Source organism: Pelobates fuscus, chromosome 4 (genome assembly GCF_036172605.1).
Source record: "Pelobates fuscus isolate aPelFus1 chromosome 4, aPelFus1.pri, whole genome shotgun sequence".
NCBI classification, from domain to species: Eukaryota; Metazoa; Chordata; class Amphibia; order Anura; family Pelobatidae; genus Pelobates; species Pelobates fuscus.
Window position 1 is genome coordinate 257,355,909 of NC_086320.1, and position 16,000 is coordinate 257,371,908.

Here is a 16,000-nt window from a genome sequence, read left to right on the forward strand (position 1 = left end):
CGCCTCTGTTCCTGTGTGTCCAACTTGTTTGGTTCTCAGTGTGTCTGGTTCAGAGGTGTGTTTGTGCAGTACTTGCACAAGTGATGCAACAGGCAAGAATTGTGGGTGGCATTTGCTACCCATCAGGGCCGGATTAACATCTCCAGCAGCTCCAGCCCCATGACTTTGTAATAGGCCTATTGATTTTAAAAAAATAAAAAAAATGTGTATATATATGTATATATATATATATATATTTCTTTTTTTTACGTCTCTTCACATGCTCTTGCTTAAGTATGGAAACTTAAGAGGGATGAAGGGGAACAAAACTGATGTGGACTGTCTGACAATGAAATTAGTTAAGGTACAGCTTACTTTGCCCATTGTGCAAATGCTCTTGCTGCTTCAGTCTCTCTAACACTGTCAGGGCTGCCATCAGAAATTTTGGGGCCCCTGACACAGCTCAAGGTCTGGGCCCCCCGGCGCCTGCACCCGAGTCCCCCCCGCCCCCCGAAGTCCGCCCACAGGGATGTAGTATCTGCAGGGCCGGTGCAAGGATTTTTGCCACCCTAGGCAAAAGTAAAGTTTGCCGCCCCCCATGTGACATCACAGTGCCCCACCCATATGATCTGCCATGTTAACTAACACAGTGCTGCAGTGCCGCCGTGTTTACAATAAAAGGCCTGCAGGGACAGGCTATAGGCTTAAGCTGCAGTGGTTCTGGGGACTATAGTGTCCCTTTAATGTGAGGTAAATTAGAGATTAGTGCCACGAATAATATACTAGATTGCCTACTTACAACCAGATGAGGATGATGATGGGCTTCAGCTGCCGTCTGGCTCCACTGGTCTGGTGTAGAACAGGCTCTCTGGAGGCGGTTTGTAACTGTGGCCACAAAAATCAATGTTCTGGGAGAACGGGAAGCAGCTCCATTTTTTGAGGACCCTTTACACAGCTCAAGGTCCCAAGGTCCACCTTCATGTTCCACCAATGAGTTTGTTCACAGGGGTGTGTGGGGGGGGGGGGGGGGGGGGGATGTCCTGATGTGTGTAAGGAATGCATTGTGTGAATCTGTGTTTGTATGTGTAAGGGCTGCAAGGTGAGTTTGTGTATGTATGGGATGCAGTGTGTGTGTCTGTAAGGGATGCACTGAGTGTGTGGAAGGGGTGCATTGTGTGTTGCTGTGTGTAAGGGATGCATTGCTTGTGTATGTGTGTCTGTGTGTAATGCATTGTGTGTTTTTCTGTGTGCAAGTGGTGCATTGTGTGTGTGTGATGGATGTCAATCTCTCCCCCTGCCCCCGTCAATTTCCTTCTTCTCCCCCCTCTCCAATTTCCTTATTCTCCCCCTCCCTCTCATTGCCTTTTCCCCCCTCCAATTTCCTTATTCTCCCCCTCCCTCTCATTTCCTTCCTTCTCCCCTACTCCAATTTCCTTCCTCTCCCCCCTCCAATTTCCTTCCTCCCCCCTCCAATTTCCTTCCTCCCTCCCCCCTCAAATTTCCTTCCTCCCTCCCCCCTCAAATTTCCTCTCCCCTCCCTCAAATTTCCTTCCTCTCCCCCCTCAAATTTCCTCCCTTCCTCTTCCCCCTCCCTCAAATTTCCTTCCTCCCCCCTCAAATTTCCTCCCTTCCTCTCCCCCCTCCCTCAAATTTCCTTCCTCCCCCCCTCAAATTTACTCCCTTCCTCTCCCCCCTCCCTCAAATTTCCTTCCTCCCCCCCTCAAATTTCCTCCCTTCCTCTCCCCCCTCCCTCAAATTTCCTCCCTTCCTCTCCCCCCTCAAATTCCTACCTCTCCCTCCCCTCCCTCAAATTTCCTTCCTCTCCCCCCCCTTCAAACTGAATGTGGGGCCCGGACAACTCACTACTGGTACATACACTTTTTCTCTGTTCCCAGACTGTAACAGGAGCTTCTGCCTGCTAGTAAGAAGCTTAGGAGATTAGTGAACCAGTGAGTGCTAGGGGACAGTTCTTAGAAAGCGTAGAGCTAGCGCATCATTAGATGAATTTATGCCAAGCTCAGGGTGCTGTCTGCACAGTATGCCCTTGGTTGGTCATCCTGCATAATTGGCAGGCAGCCAGAAGGGCATTCACGCCAGGCTGACAATCTAATTTGCAGAAAGGCCCCTTTTTTAGGGCATATTTGTCCCTTTGGGCGGTTCTGGTTCTGGTTCTGGATTTACTTGAAAGATGAAATTAGCATAGGGTATGTGTTTTCTGAGAGCTATATCCTGTGAGTACTCTCCAGCACTACCTCCACCAGATACATGATGCTTGGGAGGTATAACTGTTTTAGTGTTTTCTGTTGATAAAATTGTGAAATTAGGCCCATCACAATTTTCAGCACCAGGCCCAATGGGCTCTGAAACGGGCCCTGGTAGCCATTACTGTGTGGGTTTATGTTTGGGCTGGTGACCTGTGCTCTCAATGCATTCCAGGCCTTTACTGGTCTAATGGAATATTTTTTGGTATCTGAGGGTAACAGACTGTTGCGGTTGCCGGCTCGCCGCGTGGCAAAGCTGTGCCCGACTGGCACAGTCTAGCCGACGGCACAAGCTTACCTGCTCACCGGCGAGCCGACAGCCGCTTCTCCGCATCTTCTGACCGTCGCGCCCGGATCCAAAATGGCGCTAACCGCGTGGTCGCGCCTAAACTCAGCTCCGCCCCCGACGTTTATACGAACGTGCGCGTGACATCACGACATCGACGCGCACACACGTTCTGGGGTCAGAGGTCGCCCTCTGACCAATCAGACCTTTGAGAGGGATATTTAAATCCCTAGCTCACTCCAGTACCTTGCCCTGTCGTGGTTTCCTGTTCCTGGTTTCCTGAGAGTGCTTTATATTTGTGAATCTGATTTTCTGGTATCCTGATCTTGGCTTTTCCCTGGTTATTCTGAATTCTGGTTTCCCTGACTTGGCTTGTGTAAACGGTATTGTGTTTTTTCTGGCTTCCTTGACCCCGGCTTTCCCTTTGACTATTCTCTGTCTCTAGCGTATTAGTCCGGCCATTCTAAGGTCTGGTTTATGCTCTGTCCTTTTATTTTATTTTTCTTGTCTATGTATACGTTTACATAGTTTCTGCGTGCTGGACCACACTAATAGTCGTGACATTACGACAGGGCCATGGATCCTGCAGAACTATGCAAACATATGATTGCTTGTGAGAGTAGGGTGGAGGATATGGACCACAGGTTAGACCAATTTGCTCAGGCATTTCAGACCTTGCTCCAGAGGACTGCCTATTTAGAGGCACCTCCTGTACCACCTGTGGTTCCGCCACCTATAGTGGTTCCCGTGCCACATAAACCACCGTCCATAACCCTTTCACCTCCCCCTCGTTATGGAGGTGATTCCAAAGAATTTTGAGGTTTTTTTAAATCAAATTGAGTACCACTTCGAAGCTTCCCCCGTTCATTCCCCACAGATAGATCGAAAATTGGCTATCTGATGAACCAATTAACAGGAAATGCCTTAACCTGGGCTAAGGGAGAGTGGAAACGCAGTAGCCTGTGATTACAGTGTCTTCCTCACAGCATTTAAGGCTACTTTTGAACCTAAAGGCAGAGAAAAGAACGCTGCCAAAGCCCTTATGAAGATAAAACAAGGCAGTCGCTCTGTAGCCGATTACGCCATAGAGTTCAGAACACTGGCGTCTGAGGTTGACTGGACCAATAGTGGTTTGGTAGCTGCCTTCTCTGAAGGTCTAGCTGAAAGTATACAGGACGAGACCGCAGCTAGAGACCTTCCGGTTAATGATAGATATCGATAACAGGCTCACAGAAAGAGAGAAAAACAAGGCTCACAGAAAGAGAGAAAAACAAACAACGTAATAGACGTCCTAACTTGTCCATAGCCCCTCGTTTCTCTAACCCAGTGGTGATTAGCCAAGCTCCACCTCCAGAACCAGAACCCATGCAATTGGGTATTGCTAAACTCACTGAGGCAGAGAGACAACACAGACGTAATGAAGGGTTATGTATGTATTGCGGCAAGAAGGGACATCAAAGATTTTCATGTCCGGTTCGGCCGGAAAACTTGCACACCTAAGGCACGTACGGGGACCGACCTTAGGTGTGATTTATATGTCCCCTAAATTGACTAAGAACCGTTTCCTTGTCAGAGTTACCTTGTCTTTTAAGAAAACCGCTGTACAGTGTGAGGCTATGATTGACTCTGGGGCAGCGGAGAATTTCCTAGACAAAGAATTCTCTGCAAAGTATCTCTTGCCCTTAAGACAGAAATAAATACCTATAGCAGTCGAGGCTATTGATGGAAGGCCTCTTACCCAGCCTTTCATCACACACGAAACTCTGCCAATCACTGTCTCAGTGGGTATTCTTCACTCTGAAGAGATGATTTTTTCAAATCATATCTTCACCTACATGTCCGATAATATTCTGTTTCCCTTGGCTCCTGAAACACAATCCACGTTTAGATTGGGTTGAAGGAGAGATTGTGAGTTGGGGTGAGAGATGCAAAGGTGTTTGCTTAACCCCTTAAGGACCAAACTTCTGGAATAAAAGGGAATCATGACATGTCACACATGTCATGTGTCCTTAAGGGGTTAAAGCAGATACCACAACCAATTGGTACCATCAATGTTCCCATTGCACCTCCCCTGACCACACAGATACCGCCGCAGTATTTGGATTTAAAGGAGGTGTTCAACAAGGCCCAGTCGGAGGGGTTGCCACCACATAGACCCTATGACTGTGCCATAAATTTATTACCAGGTACTATGCCTCCTAAGGGAGGAGTTTATGCTCTATCATCCCAAGAAAATCTTTGTTTAGAGGAGTATATTAAGGAAAGGTCAGAAAGGGTCATATCCGTAGGTCCTCCTCACCCGCCAGGGCTGGGTTCTTCTTTGTCACTAAAAAAGAAGGAGACCTACGCCCCTGTATAGTCTATCGGGGTTTAAATAGGATTACGATAAAAAAATGCCTACCCTATTCCCCTTATATCAGAGTTATTCAACAGGTTGAAAGGAGCTCGAGTCTTCACTAAGCTCGATCTCAGAAGTGCGTACAACCTAGTCAGGATTAAGGACGGTCACGAGTGGATGACCGCATTTAATACTAGAATGGGACATTATGAATACCTGGTTATGCCGTTTGGATTATGCAACGCTCCAGCGGTATTCCAGGACTTTATTAACGATGTCCTAAGAGAGTACCTCCACATGTTCGTTCTAGTGTACCTAGACGACATTCTCATCTATTCCCCAGACCTAGAGACACATCACGAACATGTGAGAGTAGTACTCAAAACCCTGTTAACTGGAGAAATGCCAGTTTGACCAAACGGAGATACAATTTCTTGGCTATGTTATATCTCCGTCCGTTTTCCAGATGGATCCCCGCAAGCTAGAGGCAGTCTTACAGTGGCCGTTGCCCAAGGGCCTTAAAGCTACACAACGCTTTATAGGTTTGGCGAATTACTACCGCAAATTTATTAAAGGGTTTTATTCTGTAATTTCTCCTATAACCAATCTAACCAAAAAAGGAGCAAATTGCATATCTTGGCCCAAAGAAGCAAGAGAGGCATTTGAACAGTTAAAATCTTTATTTTCCTCATCACCTGTCCTGACCCATCCTGATCCAACCAAGCCATTTATTCTAGAAGTGGATGCGTCAGAAACAGGAGTTGGAGCCATTCTGTCTCAGAGAGAAAGTCCTGATACGCCTTTACATCCCTGTGGGTTTTACTCTCGCAAACTCACACCTGCAGAGAAGAACTATGACATAGGGAATAGGGAACTTTTGGCCATACTTGCCCTTAAGGAATGGAGACATCTCTCTTCCAAAGAGCCACTTTTGATCTTTACCGATCATAAGAATTTGGCTTATATTGGGGACGCTAAGAGATTGTCCTCTCGTCAGGCTAGATGGTCATTGTTCCTCTCCCGATTCAACTTCGTAATTACTTATAGGCCTGGGACTAAGAACACAAAGGCAGATGCACTTTCTAGACATTTTGAGACAGATGAAGTTCCTGAACAGGAGGTATTTCCTATCATACCTCCAGAATGTCTCATTGCCACCACAGTTTCTGAAGTGTCTTCTCCACTCTTCTGTGCCATAATAGCAGATCAAACTCAGGCACACGTGGGAAAACCTCCGGATAAACTGTATGTGTCACCTCCATTAAGAAAAAAGGTACTTGATTTATTCCATGATAACCTCACAGCAGGTCATCCTGGAGTCCATAAAACCCTCTCTGCTATCTCCAGGAGGTTTTGGTGGTCTACTCTTAGGAACGATATCAAAGATTATGTGGGGGCATGTCAAATATGTGCCGTTTCTAAAGTTCCTCCTAGATCACCTCCTGGATTGTTACAACCACTGCCCATGCCTACCACTGCCCATACCACTACCCATGGACCCATTTAGCCATGGATTTCATTGTGGATCTACCCAGTTCAAACGGGTTCAATACAGTCCTTATGGTCATCGATAGATTCTCGAAGATGGCACATTATATTCTGCTTAAAAAATTACCATCTGCTCAAGATCTCGTTCAGATATTCTTGAGAGAGATTTTTCGGTTGCACGGTGTGCCCAAAAACATAGTGTCTGACAGAGGTACCCAATTTATTTCTAGGTTTTAGCGTTCCTTTTGTAAACAATTGGGTATCGAACTCTCCTTTTAGTCAGCATATCATCCTCAAACAAATGGAGCAGCAGAGAGGGCTAATCAGTCTTTAGAATCCTATTTACGTTGTTTTATCAATGCCAATCAGTCTAACTGGTATAAGCTCTTACCCATGGCTGAGTTCGCCAGGAACAACGCGACTCATGAATCTTCTAATCATAGTCCATTTTTTGTAAATCAGGGTTATCACCCCACAGTTTTCCCTTCTGAATTCTCAGACACGGACATTCCTGCTTTAAACACCCATTTAGAATCTATTCATGATACTTGGGATTCCGTTCATTCAGCTCTGCAAAAGGCTTCGATACGTGCGAAAGTCCAAGCAAGAAACGGGGTGCCAATCCTGTCTATCATCCAGGTGACAAGGTGTGGCTATCCACATGACATATCAAACTTAAGGTTCCTTCCATGAAATTTGCCCCTAGGTACATAGGTCCTTTTCGAGTCATCCGACGTATCAATCCAGTGACCTATTCCTTGGCACTTCCTGCCCATATGAGGATTGCCAATTCGTTTCATGTATCTTTGCTCAAGCCCCTTACTTGCAATCGATACACTAGAATGTCCACACCTCCTCAGCCCTTGGTAGTGGGTGACCAGGAGGAGTACAAAGTTTGTTCTATAATGGATTCCAAAATGTCCAGAGGTATCTTGTCCCATCTTGTTGACTGGAAGGGATATGGTCCTGAGGAACGTTGTTGGGTCCCTGCTGACCGGGTTCATGCGCCCCGTCTTGTCCGGTCGTTTCACAACCGCTTTCCCCTCAAGCCGGGTCCTTCCCACCCGGTGGGCGGTCTTCGAGTGGGGGGTACTGTTGCGGTTGCCTGCTCGCCGCGTGGCAAAGCTGTGCCCGACCGGCACAGTCTAGCCAATGGCACAAGCTTACCTGCTCACCGGCGAGCCGACAGCCGCTTCTCCGCATCTTCCGACCGTCGCACCCGGATCCAAAATGGCGCTGACCGTATGGTCGCGCCTAAACTCAGCTCCGTCCCCGAAGTTTAGACGGACGTGCGCGTGATGTCACGACGTTGACGCGCACGCACGTTTTGGGGTCAGAGGTCGCCCTCTGACCAATCAGACCTTTGAGAGGGATATTTAAATCCCTAGCTCACTCCAGTACCTTGCCCTGTCGTGGTTTCCTGTTCCTGGCTTCCTGAGAGTGCTTTATCATTGTGAATCTGATTTTCTGGTATCCTGATCTTGGCTTTTCCCTGGTTATTCCGAATTCTGGTTTCCCTGACTTGGCTTGTGTAAACGGTATTGTGTTTTTTCTGGCTTCCTTGACCTCGGCTTTCCCTTTGACTATTCTCTGTCTCTAGCGTATTAGTCCGGCCATTCTAAGGTCCGGTTTACGCTCTGTCCTTTTATTTTCTTTTTCTTGTCTATGTATATGTGCTGGACCACACTAGTAGTCGTGACACAGACTAATAGATTCCAAGTATGTTGTATGCCTCCAAAGGAGTTTGATAGTGTATGCAGGGAGATGAGATAGTGATAATGACATTAATAACAAACACTGCTTGTCATGGGCAATGTAGTCAGTGAGAGTCTGCATCTCTTAGATGTGCACAGGTATCTGTGAATGTTACTTCATACAGTACAGGTTACACTGATGGATGTTGCAGATATATATGATGACAATCTCCAGCAGCTGCAATCTGCCAAATCTATATACACTTATTAGCAACATCATTAAAACAACACACAGGTGAAGTGAATAACAGATTATATATCGTTATAGCGGCCAAATAGTGATGGCTAGTGTCTTGGTGCCAAATACCACAGGGCACATGTTGAAGTTTTGTGGAGTCCATGCCTGAACGCATCAGAACGGTTTTGCCAGCATGAGGAAGACCTACACAATACTAGGAAGGTGGTTTTAATGTTGTGGCTGATCAGTGTATATTGTATACTCCATGTGTGTGTGACCATCTAGAGGTCTGGGAGTCTAATTTGTTCTAGCCTCCAAGCCAACAAGTTGCCATCCTTTCCCTGGTTATGTGCAAGTTATATTGGTGTGAATGGTGTGCTTACCATTACTTTTGTTTTGTATTATTTACAGACAACCTCTCAGAACAATTAATTAGAAGTTGTGATATCCAGATGAAGTCAAGACAAGAAAAAACAATACAGATGTCTCATAACAAGGAATTGGAACAAACACAACCCCGCAGAAAAGATACCCCTGCTTTGCACATGGTGCCATTTGTACCTGGTAATAATAATAATTTCACCCACCATAATAGTTTAGGGAACTAACAGTGACAAATAAGGTTATCTCTCTAAGTATTTCACTATAGCTCATTGTAGTGGTTATGGTATGCCCTGGACCCGATTCCTGTTAGACTTCTTTGGAGCAGATTAAAAAAACTTGGGTATCTACTTGACACCTAATGTGTCCCCAATCTGCAGATGTATTCATATTGTGGATATTATACTTCAACTTCAGCTAACTCAGCCCACCCCAAATGCCTTAAGGTTGTCAGCGGTGCAGCCCTCGAGAAGTCTTGAAGGCGAGCATCAGAGGTGGTAGTACGGACAGAAGATAGACGTAAGTCTTTAGCAGAGCGTAAGGGCCTAGACGGGACATACTTGTGTATTAAGGAGGATAGATAGGTGGGAGCAGCATTATGTAGAGATTTCAAAACAACAACCAGAATTTTAAATTAAAACCTATATCTTACAGGAAGCCAACAGAGAAGTGTTATATTTGCATTATCATTTCAACGTCAGAGAAGGTGGGTTATGGATGCCAGGAAAAGCACCATGTTTTTCTCAGTTATTAAAAGTTATATGGCACCATAATCATTACAATGAGCTCTATTGTGTGTTTAGACTTCACTTTAATGGTAAAAAATTCATCTAAACAAATTTCAGTTTCAGGTGTACTATAGCTGTACTGGGTTACAGTAAATCTAACATTTATGTTGAGGATATTGGGAAATTCAGGTAAGTAAAGGCTATTAATTGCTCTTTTAATTTATTTTCAAGATTTTTCAGGAAGGTTATTTAAATCATATGACGCAAATGAGAGACAAAAGAAGAGTAACACAATGCCATCTGCCCACAATAAGGAGCACGAATTAAGAAAACCTAGAAGAAAAGATACACCTGCTTTATACATATCACCTCCTCAAGCAGGTAAGAAGATGGCAAAGGTTTATCTACAAGACCCTTGATAAAAGGGCAATTTAAACAGCTGATGAACAATGTACATTCACTATTACGTGGCATTTAAATGTCAGCAGTGACCAGTGTACATCACCTGCCAAGAATGGGTTAAAAGAAATCAAAACATTAAATGCTTTCAATTCCATTTCATCCATCAGCACAATTACTATCAAAATGTATACAAAAATTTATAAAAACACAACATAAACAAACATGTTTGACTAGGTTTATAAAAATTACTTGTCTATTTCAAGTTGCATAGAAACTCAATAAAATCATGTTATTATTATTATTTTATTTATATAGAGCCAACAAATTCCGTAGCGCTTTACAATGGGTGGACTAATAAACATGTAATTGTAACCAGACAAGTTTGACTCACAGAAACAGAGGGGTTGAGGGCCCTGCTCAATGTGCTTACATGCTAGAGGGAGTGGGGTAAAGTGACACAAAAGGTAAGGGAAGTATTAGGGAAGTAGATTCGTAGGATAGTATTCAATGAAGACATAGTGTGGGTCTTTTGGAGCCATTAACAGAGAAGGGAAGGGAGTGCCACAGGAACGTTGCAGCCCTAGAGAAATCTTGAAGGCGAGCATCCGAGGTGGGAGTACGAACAGTGGATAGACGTGGGTCTTCGGCAGAGCGTAAGGGCCTAGATGGGACATATTTGTGTATTAGGGAGGATAGTTAGAACTAGAATTTTATATTGAACCCTATATCTTACGGGAATGCAGGGACTGACAGAGGGGTGAGGCATGGGAGGTGCTGGCGGACAGGAAGATGAGCCTTGCCCCCGCATTCATTATAGACTGCAATGGGGCTAGTTGGGAGTACATAAGACCATTGAAAAGGGGATTGCAGTAGGCAAGGCAAGAGAGGGCAGAGGCATGGACCAGCACCATAGCGGCATCTGACGTTAAGTAGGGGCGGATGCTCGCAATGTTTTTGAGATGGAAGCTGCAGGATTTGGCGATCGACTGGACATGAGGGGTTAAGGAGAGGTCGGAGTCAAAGAGAACATCTAGGCAGCAAGCCTGCATGGTGGAGCTGATGGTAGCACCATTAACATGGAGGGAGACAGAGATGAGAGTAGCAACACTTGAGGGAGGAAAGACCAGAAGTTTTGGACAAGTTAAGTTTAAGAAAGTGGGCAGCCATCCAGTTAGAAATAGCAGAGAGGCAGTCAAGAGGGGCAAGAAGAAATCAGGGGAGGACAGATAGATTTGCGTGTCATCCGCATAGAAGTGATATTGGAAGCCAAAGGAGCAGATGAGTTTACCAAGGGTGGCAGTATAGATCGAGAACAGTGAGGGACCAAGGACTGATGTTAAAAACAAAAAGAGACATCCAACACTTTATACAAATAAATAATGTGATGGAAAAACACTTCTTAATAGATAGTGATAGCCTTCTCCAGGAATATCCCAGACTATATTTCTTTCTATATGGTAAAAAAAGCAGCAAGTATATTGGAGAGTGTGACTGCAGATCTACAAATGAGATTAGGGAAACACAAAAGGAACATATATAGTGTAACACTGTTTTGTAAAAAGTAAATAGCGCAGACACAAATTGCACTCACAAGATGTTGTAGAATTAATCGCAGAAGGGTGACTCCCCTTATGGTTTTGGGGGGCTAATCCAGGACGCCTCTTCCTGTAGCAATTACGCTGCGAGTATGGAGAGCCGGACTCAGGATTCAGGTGAAAAAAGACTGCTGTTTATTGTATAAAGTATATATAAAAACACTAAAATAAAGCTAAAAAGCAAAACAACATAATTAATTGCTACGAGTAATCCTACAGGTTTTGCCCCAAAGGATTTTCTCAGGGACTCTCCAAATAATTTTAGCAACAATTATAAAGATAACAAAGATAAAATAGCAAGCAGAGTGACAAAATGAAACCATCACAATGCAAACAAAGCAGTATACAACCCTCCCCCCTGAGTCTCTCTTAATAAATGGCTCTTGAATCTTCTTATTGGTGGTACAGAGGGTGTTTCCTCATGTTCCTCAGCTGTTCGTCATTTGTTTATATTGCTTTCTGATTCCCGGTCAGATTGAAACATGTTTCGTGTTTTCGTGTGTCACTTCCGGTGCGCCAATTTTCATTGGCGCATAACTGTGACGTTTGCGTTCCACTCGACAGTGATCGTGCGTTCCACCCACGATATATGTATTTAGATGTTTTCTCTTCCCTGTTCAGTCTACAGAATAATAATAAACTGTCAGAATGAAAAGTGTACAAAATGGATATGTATGTGATGACCCAAAAAACATAAACCATTCTTCTATGGACAATAGTGTTAAGATTCATATGTATTTGGGGAGAGCTTCCGGTTCCTAGTCCCGCTATGGAAAGAAAACCTATTCATATTTTCTCTATAAATAAATTATACAGAGAAATCACTTCCAAGTGTTTAAGTGCAACAGAATTCAATTTGGAGATGGAACTGAAGGCTCTTACCACCACATATAATAATACAATGTAGAGATTTATTGCAGTATGAAAACAGTCAAATTTATTGTGTATATAGAGAAAAAAATATTAAGATAACAAGATAAAGAAAAATAAAGAAAATGAATAAAAATAAAAAAAATATGAAAAGAAATAGCTCGGGGTCCGCCTTTGCTCTTCCCCCGCTGATGTCAGCCAGCGGGGAAGACCTAATGCACATGCACAGCAATGGCCACCCTCGCATTAGAACAGCCCCATTGGAAAGCATTATACAATGCTTTCCTATAGGGTTTCAGAGAAAAGCTGGATGTCCTCATACTTAGCATGAGGTCGTCCAGCATCAGTTAGGCGACCAACAGTCTGGTAGACAGCCACTAGAGGTGGAGTTAATCCATAAAGGTAATTATTGCAGTTAATCAAAAGCTGCAATAATTACCTTTCCAGGGTTAAGGGACACGGAAATATGCACCGAGACTACTTCAATGAGCTAAAGAGGTCTGGGTGCCTATTGTTTCCCTTTAATTCAGTCAATGAGAGATCTGTGTAAGCTGAGCTGCTGACTTGACTTGTATAGTATTTCAGATTTTTTCCAAGTGTAAAGGGTACAAATAATAGGAGTACAGGGATTGGCTACACTGAGTATATAATAAGGAAGTTACGCAGTAAAAAGAGGGTGCGTGCAGCCAGGGCCGGCGCGTCCATAAGGCGGCACAGGCGGCCGCCTTAGGGCGCACGGGCTCTGGGGGCGCAAAATTTCAGTGACCGGCAGGAGGGAAGCTCTCCCTCCTGCCAGCCACCATCTCGGCCCCCGGCGCGGCTGTGCTGTGCGGAGATCAGACGCGGCGAGGGAGCTCTAATCTCACCGCTCTGCTCCCTCGCGCGCTGTCTGCTGATACCGCGGGAGCCGAAATATGACGTCATATTCCGGCTCCCGCGGTATCAGCAGACAGCGCGCAAGGGAGCAGAGCGGTGAGATTAGAGCTCCCTCGCCGCGTCTGATCTCCGCACAGCACAGCCGCACGCCGCTCAGCAGGACCCCAGGGAAGGATGCATCATCCACACCAGCTCTCCAGGTAAGGAGGCTGGGTGGGAAATGTATATTTATTAAAATAATTAGTGAATGTATGTGATGTGTGTCTGTGAGTGTCTGTGTGTGTGTCTGTGATTGACAGTGTGTGTGTCTGTGAGTGTCTGTGTGTGTCTGTGAGTGTCTGTGTGTGTGTCTGTGAGTGACAGTGTGTGTGTCTGTGAGTGTCTGTGTGTGTCTGTGAGTGTCTGTGTGTGTGTCTGTGAGTGACAGTGTGTGTGTGTCTGTGAGTGACAGTGTGTGTGTCTGTGAGTGTGTCTGAGTGACAGTGTGTGTGTCTGTGAGTGTATTTGTGTGTGTCTGTGAGTGTCTGTGTGTGTGTCTGTGAGTGTCTGTGTCTGTGAGTGACAGTGTGTGTGTCTGTGAGTGTCTGTGTGTGTATGTGAGTGACCGTGTGTGTGTCTGTGAGTGTCTGTGTGTGTGTGTGTGTGTGTGTCTGTGAGTGACAGTGTGTGTGTCTGTGAGTGTCTGTGTGTGTCTGTGAGTGTCTGTGTGTGTGTCTGTGAGTGACAGTGTGTGTGTCTGTGAGTGTCTGTGTGTGTGTGTGTGTCTGTGAGTGACAGTGTGTGTGTCTGTGAGTGACAGTGTGTGTGTCTGTGAGTGTCTGTGTGTGTGTCTGTGAGTGACAGCGTGTGTGTCTGTGAGTGTCTGTGTGTGTGTCTGTGAGTGACAGCGTGTGCGTCTGTGAGTGACAGCATGTGCGTCTGTGAGTGACAGCGTGTGCGTCTGTGAGTGACAGCGTGTGCGTCTGTGAGTGACAGCGTGTGCATCTGTGAGTGACAGCGTGTGCGTCTGTGAGTGACAGTGTGTGCGTCTGTGAGTGACATCGTGCGTCTATGAGTGACAGCGTGTGTGAGTGAGTGCGTCTGTGTGTGTGCATGTGAGTTTAGGAGTGTGTCTGTCAGTGTATGATGAGTGTGTTTGTCAGTGTATGAGTGTGTGTCTGTCAAGTCAGTGAGAGTATGTTTGTCATTGAGTATGTGTGTGACTATCCGTGTGTCTGTCAATGAGTGTCAATGAGTCTGTGTCTGTCAGTGACGTCTGTGTGTTTGTCATTGAGCGTGTGACTGTCAGTGTGTACAGAGTGTAGCGGAGCGGAGCGCGGTACAGGAGCTTCTGTTTCCTGTACCTGGCCAGACTGACAGGAGGTGCTCACAGAGAGAGCACTCCCTGTCAGTTCGGCCGGGTACAGAAAACTGAAGCTCCTTTAGGGGATCTGCTCCGCTAGGCAATGCAACAATAGAGGTAGAAGGCACACCAGGAAGGGGAGTGTAACCACTAATGGGGTGTGGGGTGCACCAAGGGACAGGGAGGGAATGGGAGAGAAACACCAAGAGACAGGGAAAAGAGGGGGGAGGGGAGAAGAACACTAAGGGGCAGGAAGGGACCACTATTGGTCGGGGAGGGGAGCGGGGCTGGTTAAGAGGCACATAGGTGAAGATGTTTTTTTGGGGGGGGGGGCGGAAAAATGCATCTTCGCCTATGTACCTAAAAATCCAAGCACCGGCCCTGCGTGCAGCTATGCTGCAGAAAGCTGACATTTTTTTTTTTTTTGCAAAACTAATTTTAAAAACTGCAAGACTATAAGGCTGCAATCAAATGCCTTGCATTTATGTTGGTGCAAAGAGCTGGAGTGTCCTTTTAATTTTAATTGTCTGTTATTTTTCTTATTTAGGTACCAAATGCATGAAAGGAGAAGGAAAATCCATTATTCAAGAGGATGAAGAAAAAGATGGATAAAACTAAAGTGGATTGACGCATGAGGTTTATTCACTGAATTGGGAATGGCCAGTTTAGCAAGACGAGCATTTCTCCTCTTCTAGCCTAAAAAAAAGTATTTCCCATTTCGATTCTCCACAAAGCGTGGATAGTGAACAAGACCAATATAGGTTTTAATGTTGATAGCAATCTTCTGAAATAGTAAGCCTTACTCTTTTGGATAATTAAGCACATTAATGGCAAAATGTTATGCCTGGAGTAATACTGCCACTACACAATGTTCAATGTGCCACCACTACCCAAATTCAGGAGTGTCATAATTACATTATAATCATAGTTGAGATGTGCAAACAGACTTTGCTGTAACTAAGCATGTTCTTTCTGCTCTAGTCTTTTTTTCCACTTGCACATATGTTTTATCTGTACCAGTGTGATTTGAGAAAATTTGCTCAATATTTTTTTTAGAACAATGCAAATTTTTTGTAACTTTTTTAGCTGCAGGGTGCATTAAAATATTGATCTTGGGGGAAAAAACCCCAATAAATTAGACAATGCTGTCGTTTTATTTAAATAATGATTAATTTTAAGGAGAGAGGTTTTGGTGACTCTGTGGATGCATATGCACATAAGCGGCTAGTAATCAAGCTCCCAATGTTTGTTATAAAATAATTTTTGGGGAAACACAGGATATATACTTAATAAACCAAATAACATCCTATACCAGCATCCTCAACTCTGAAATTATTCAAAAGAATTTGAATTATTTTTAAAAAGAATATCCTCATATAGTTTCAAGAGGGTATCAGCCACCTGTAAAATTGCAAAAGAATGACATTTCAAGAGATTTTAAAGGAGTCCCATAATAAATAAATAATGAATTCACTCCTTTGAAAACAGTGAAGTACTGCATGAAAGTAACCAACGTCACAGT

General features: G+C 44.7%; 1 protein-coding gene across 1 annotated transcript in view; it reads left to right on the forward strand.

The window, feature by feature from the left end:
* The window catches only part of PPP1R17 (protein phosphatase 1 regulatory subunit 17), a 30,773-nt gene extending 15,251 nt beyond the window's left edge, over nucleotides 1-15,522 (forward strand). The window contains exons 3-5 of the mRNA XM_063450631.1: nucleotides 8,696-8,848; nucleotides 9,625-9,774; nucleotides 15,026-15,522. Coding sequence (XP_063306701.1) covers nucleotides 8,696-8,848; nucleotides 9,625-9,774; nucleotides 15,026-15,090 — 368 coding nt within the window. The 3' untranslated portion in view covers nucleotides 15,091-15,522. The remainder of the gene's footprint in view (nucleotides 1-8,695; nucleotides 8,849-9,624; nucleotides 9,775-15,025) is intronic.
* The last annotated feature ends 478 nt before the right edge of the window (nucleotides 15,523-16,000 follow it).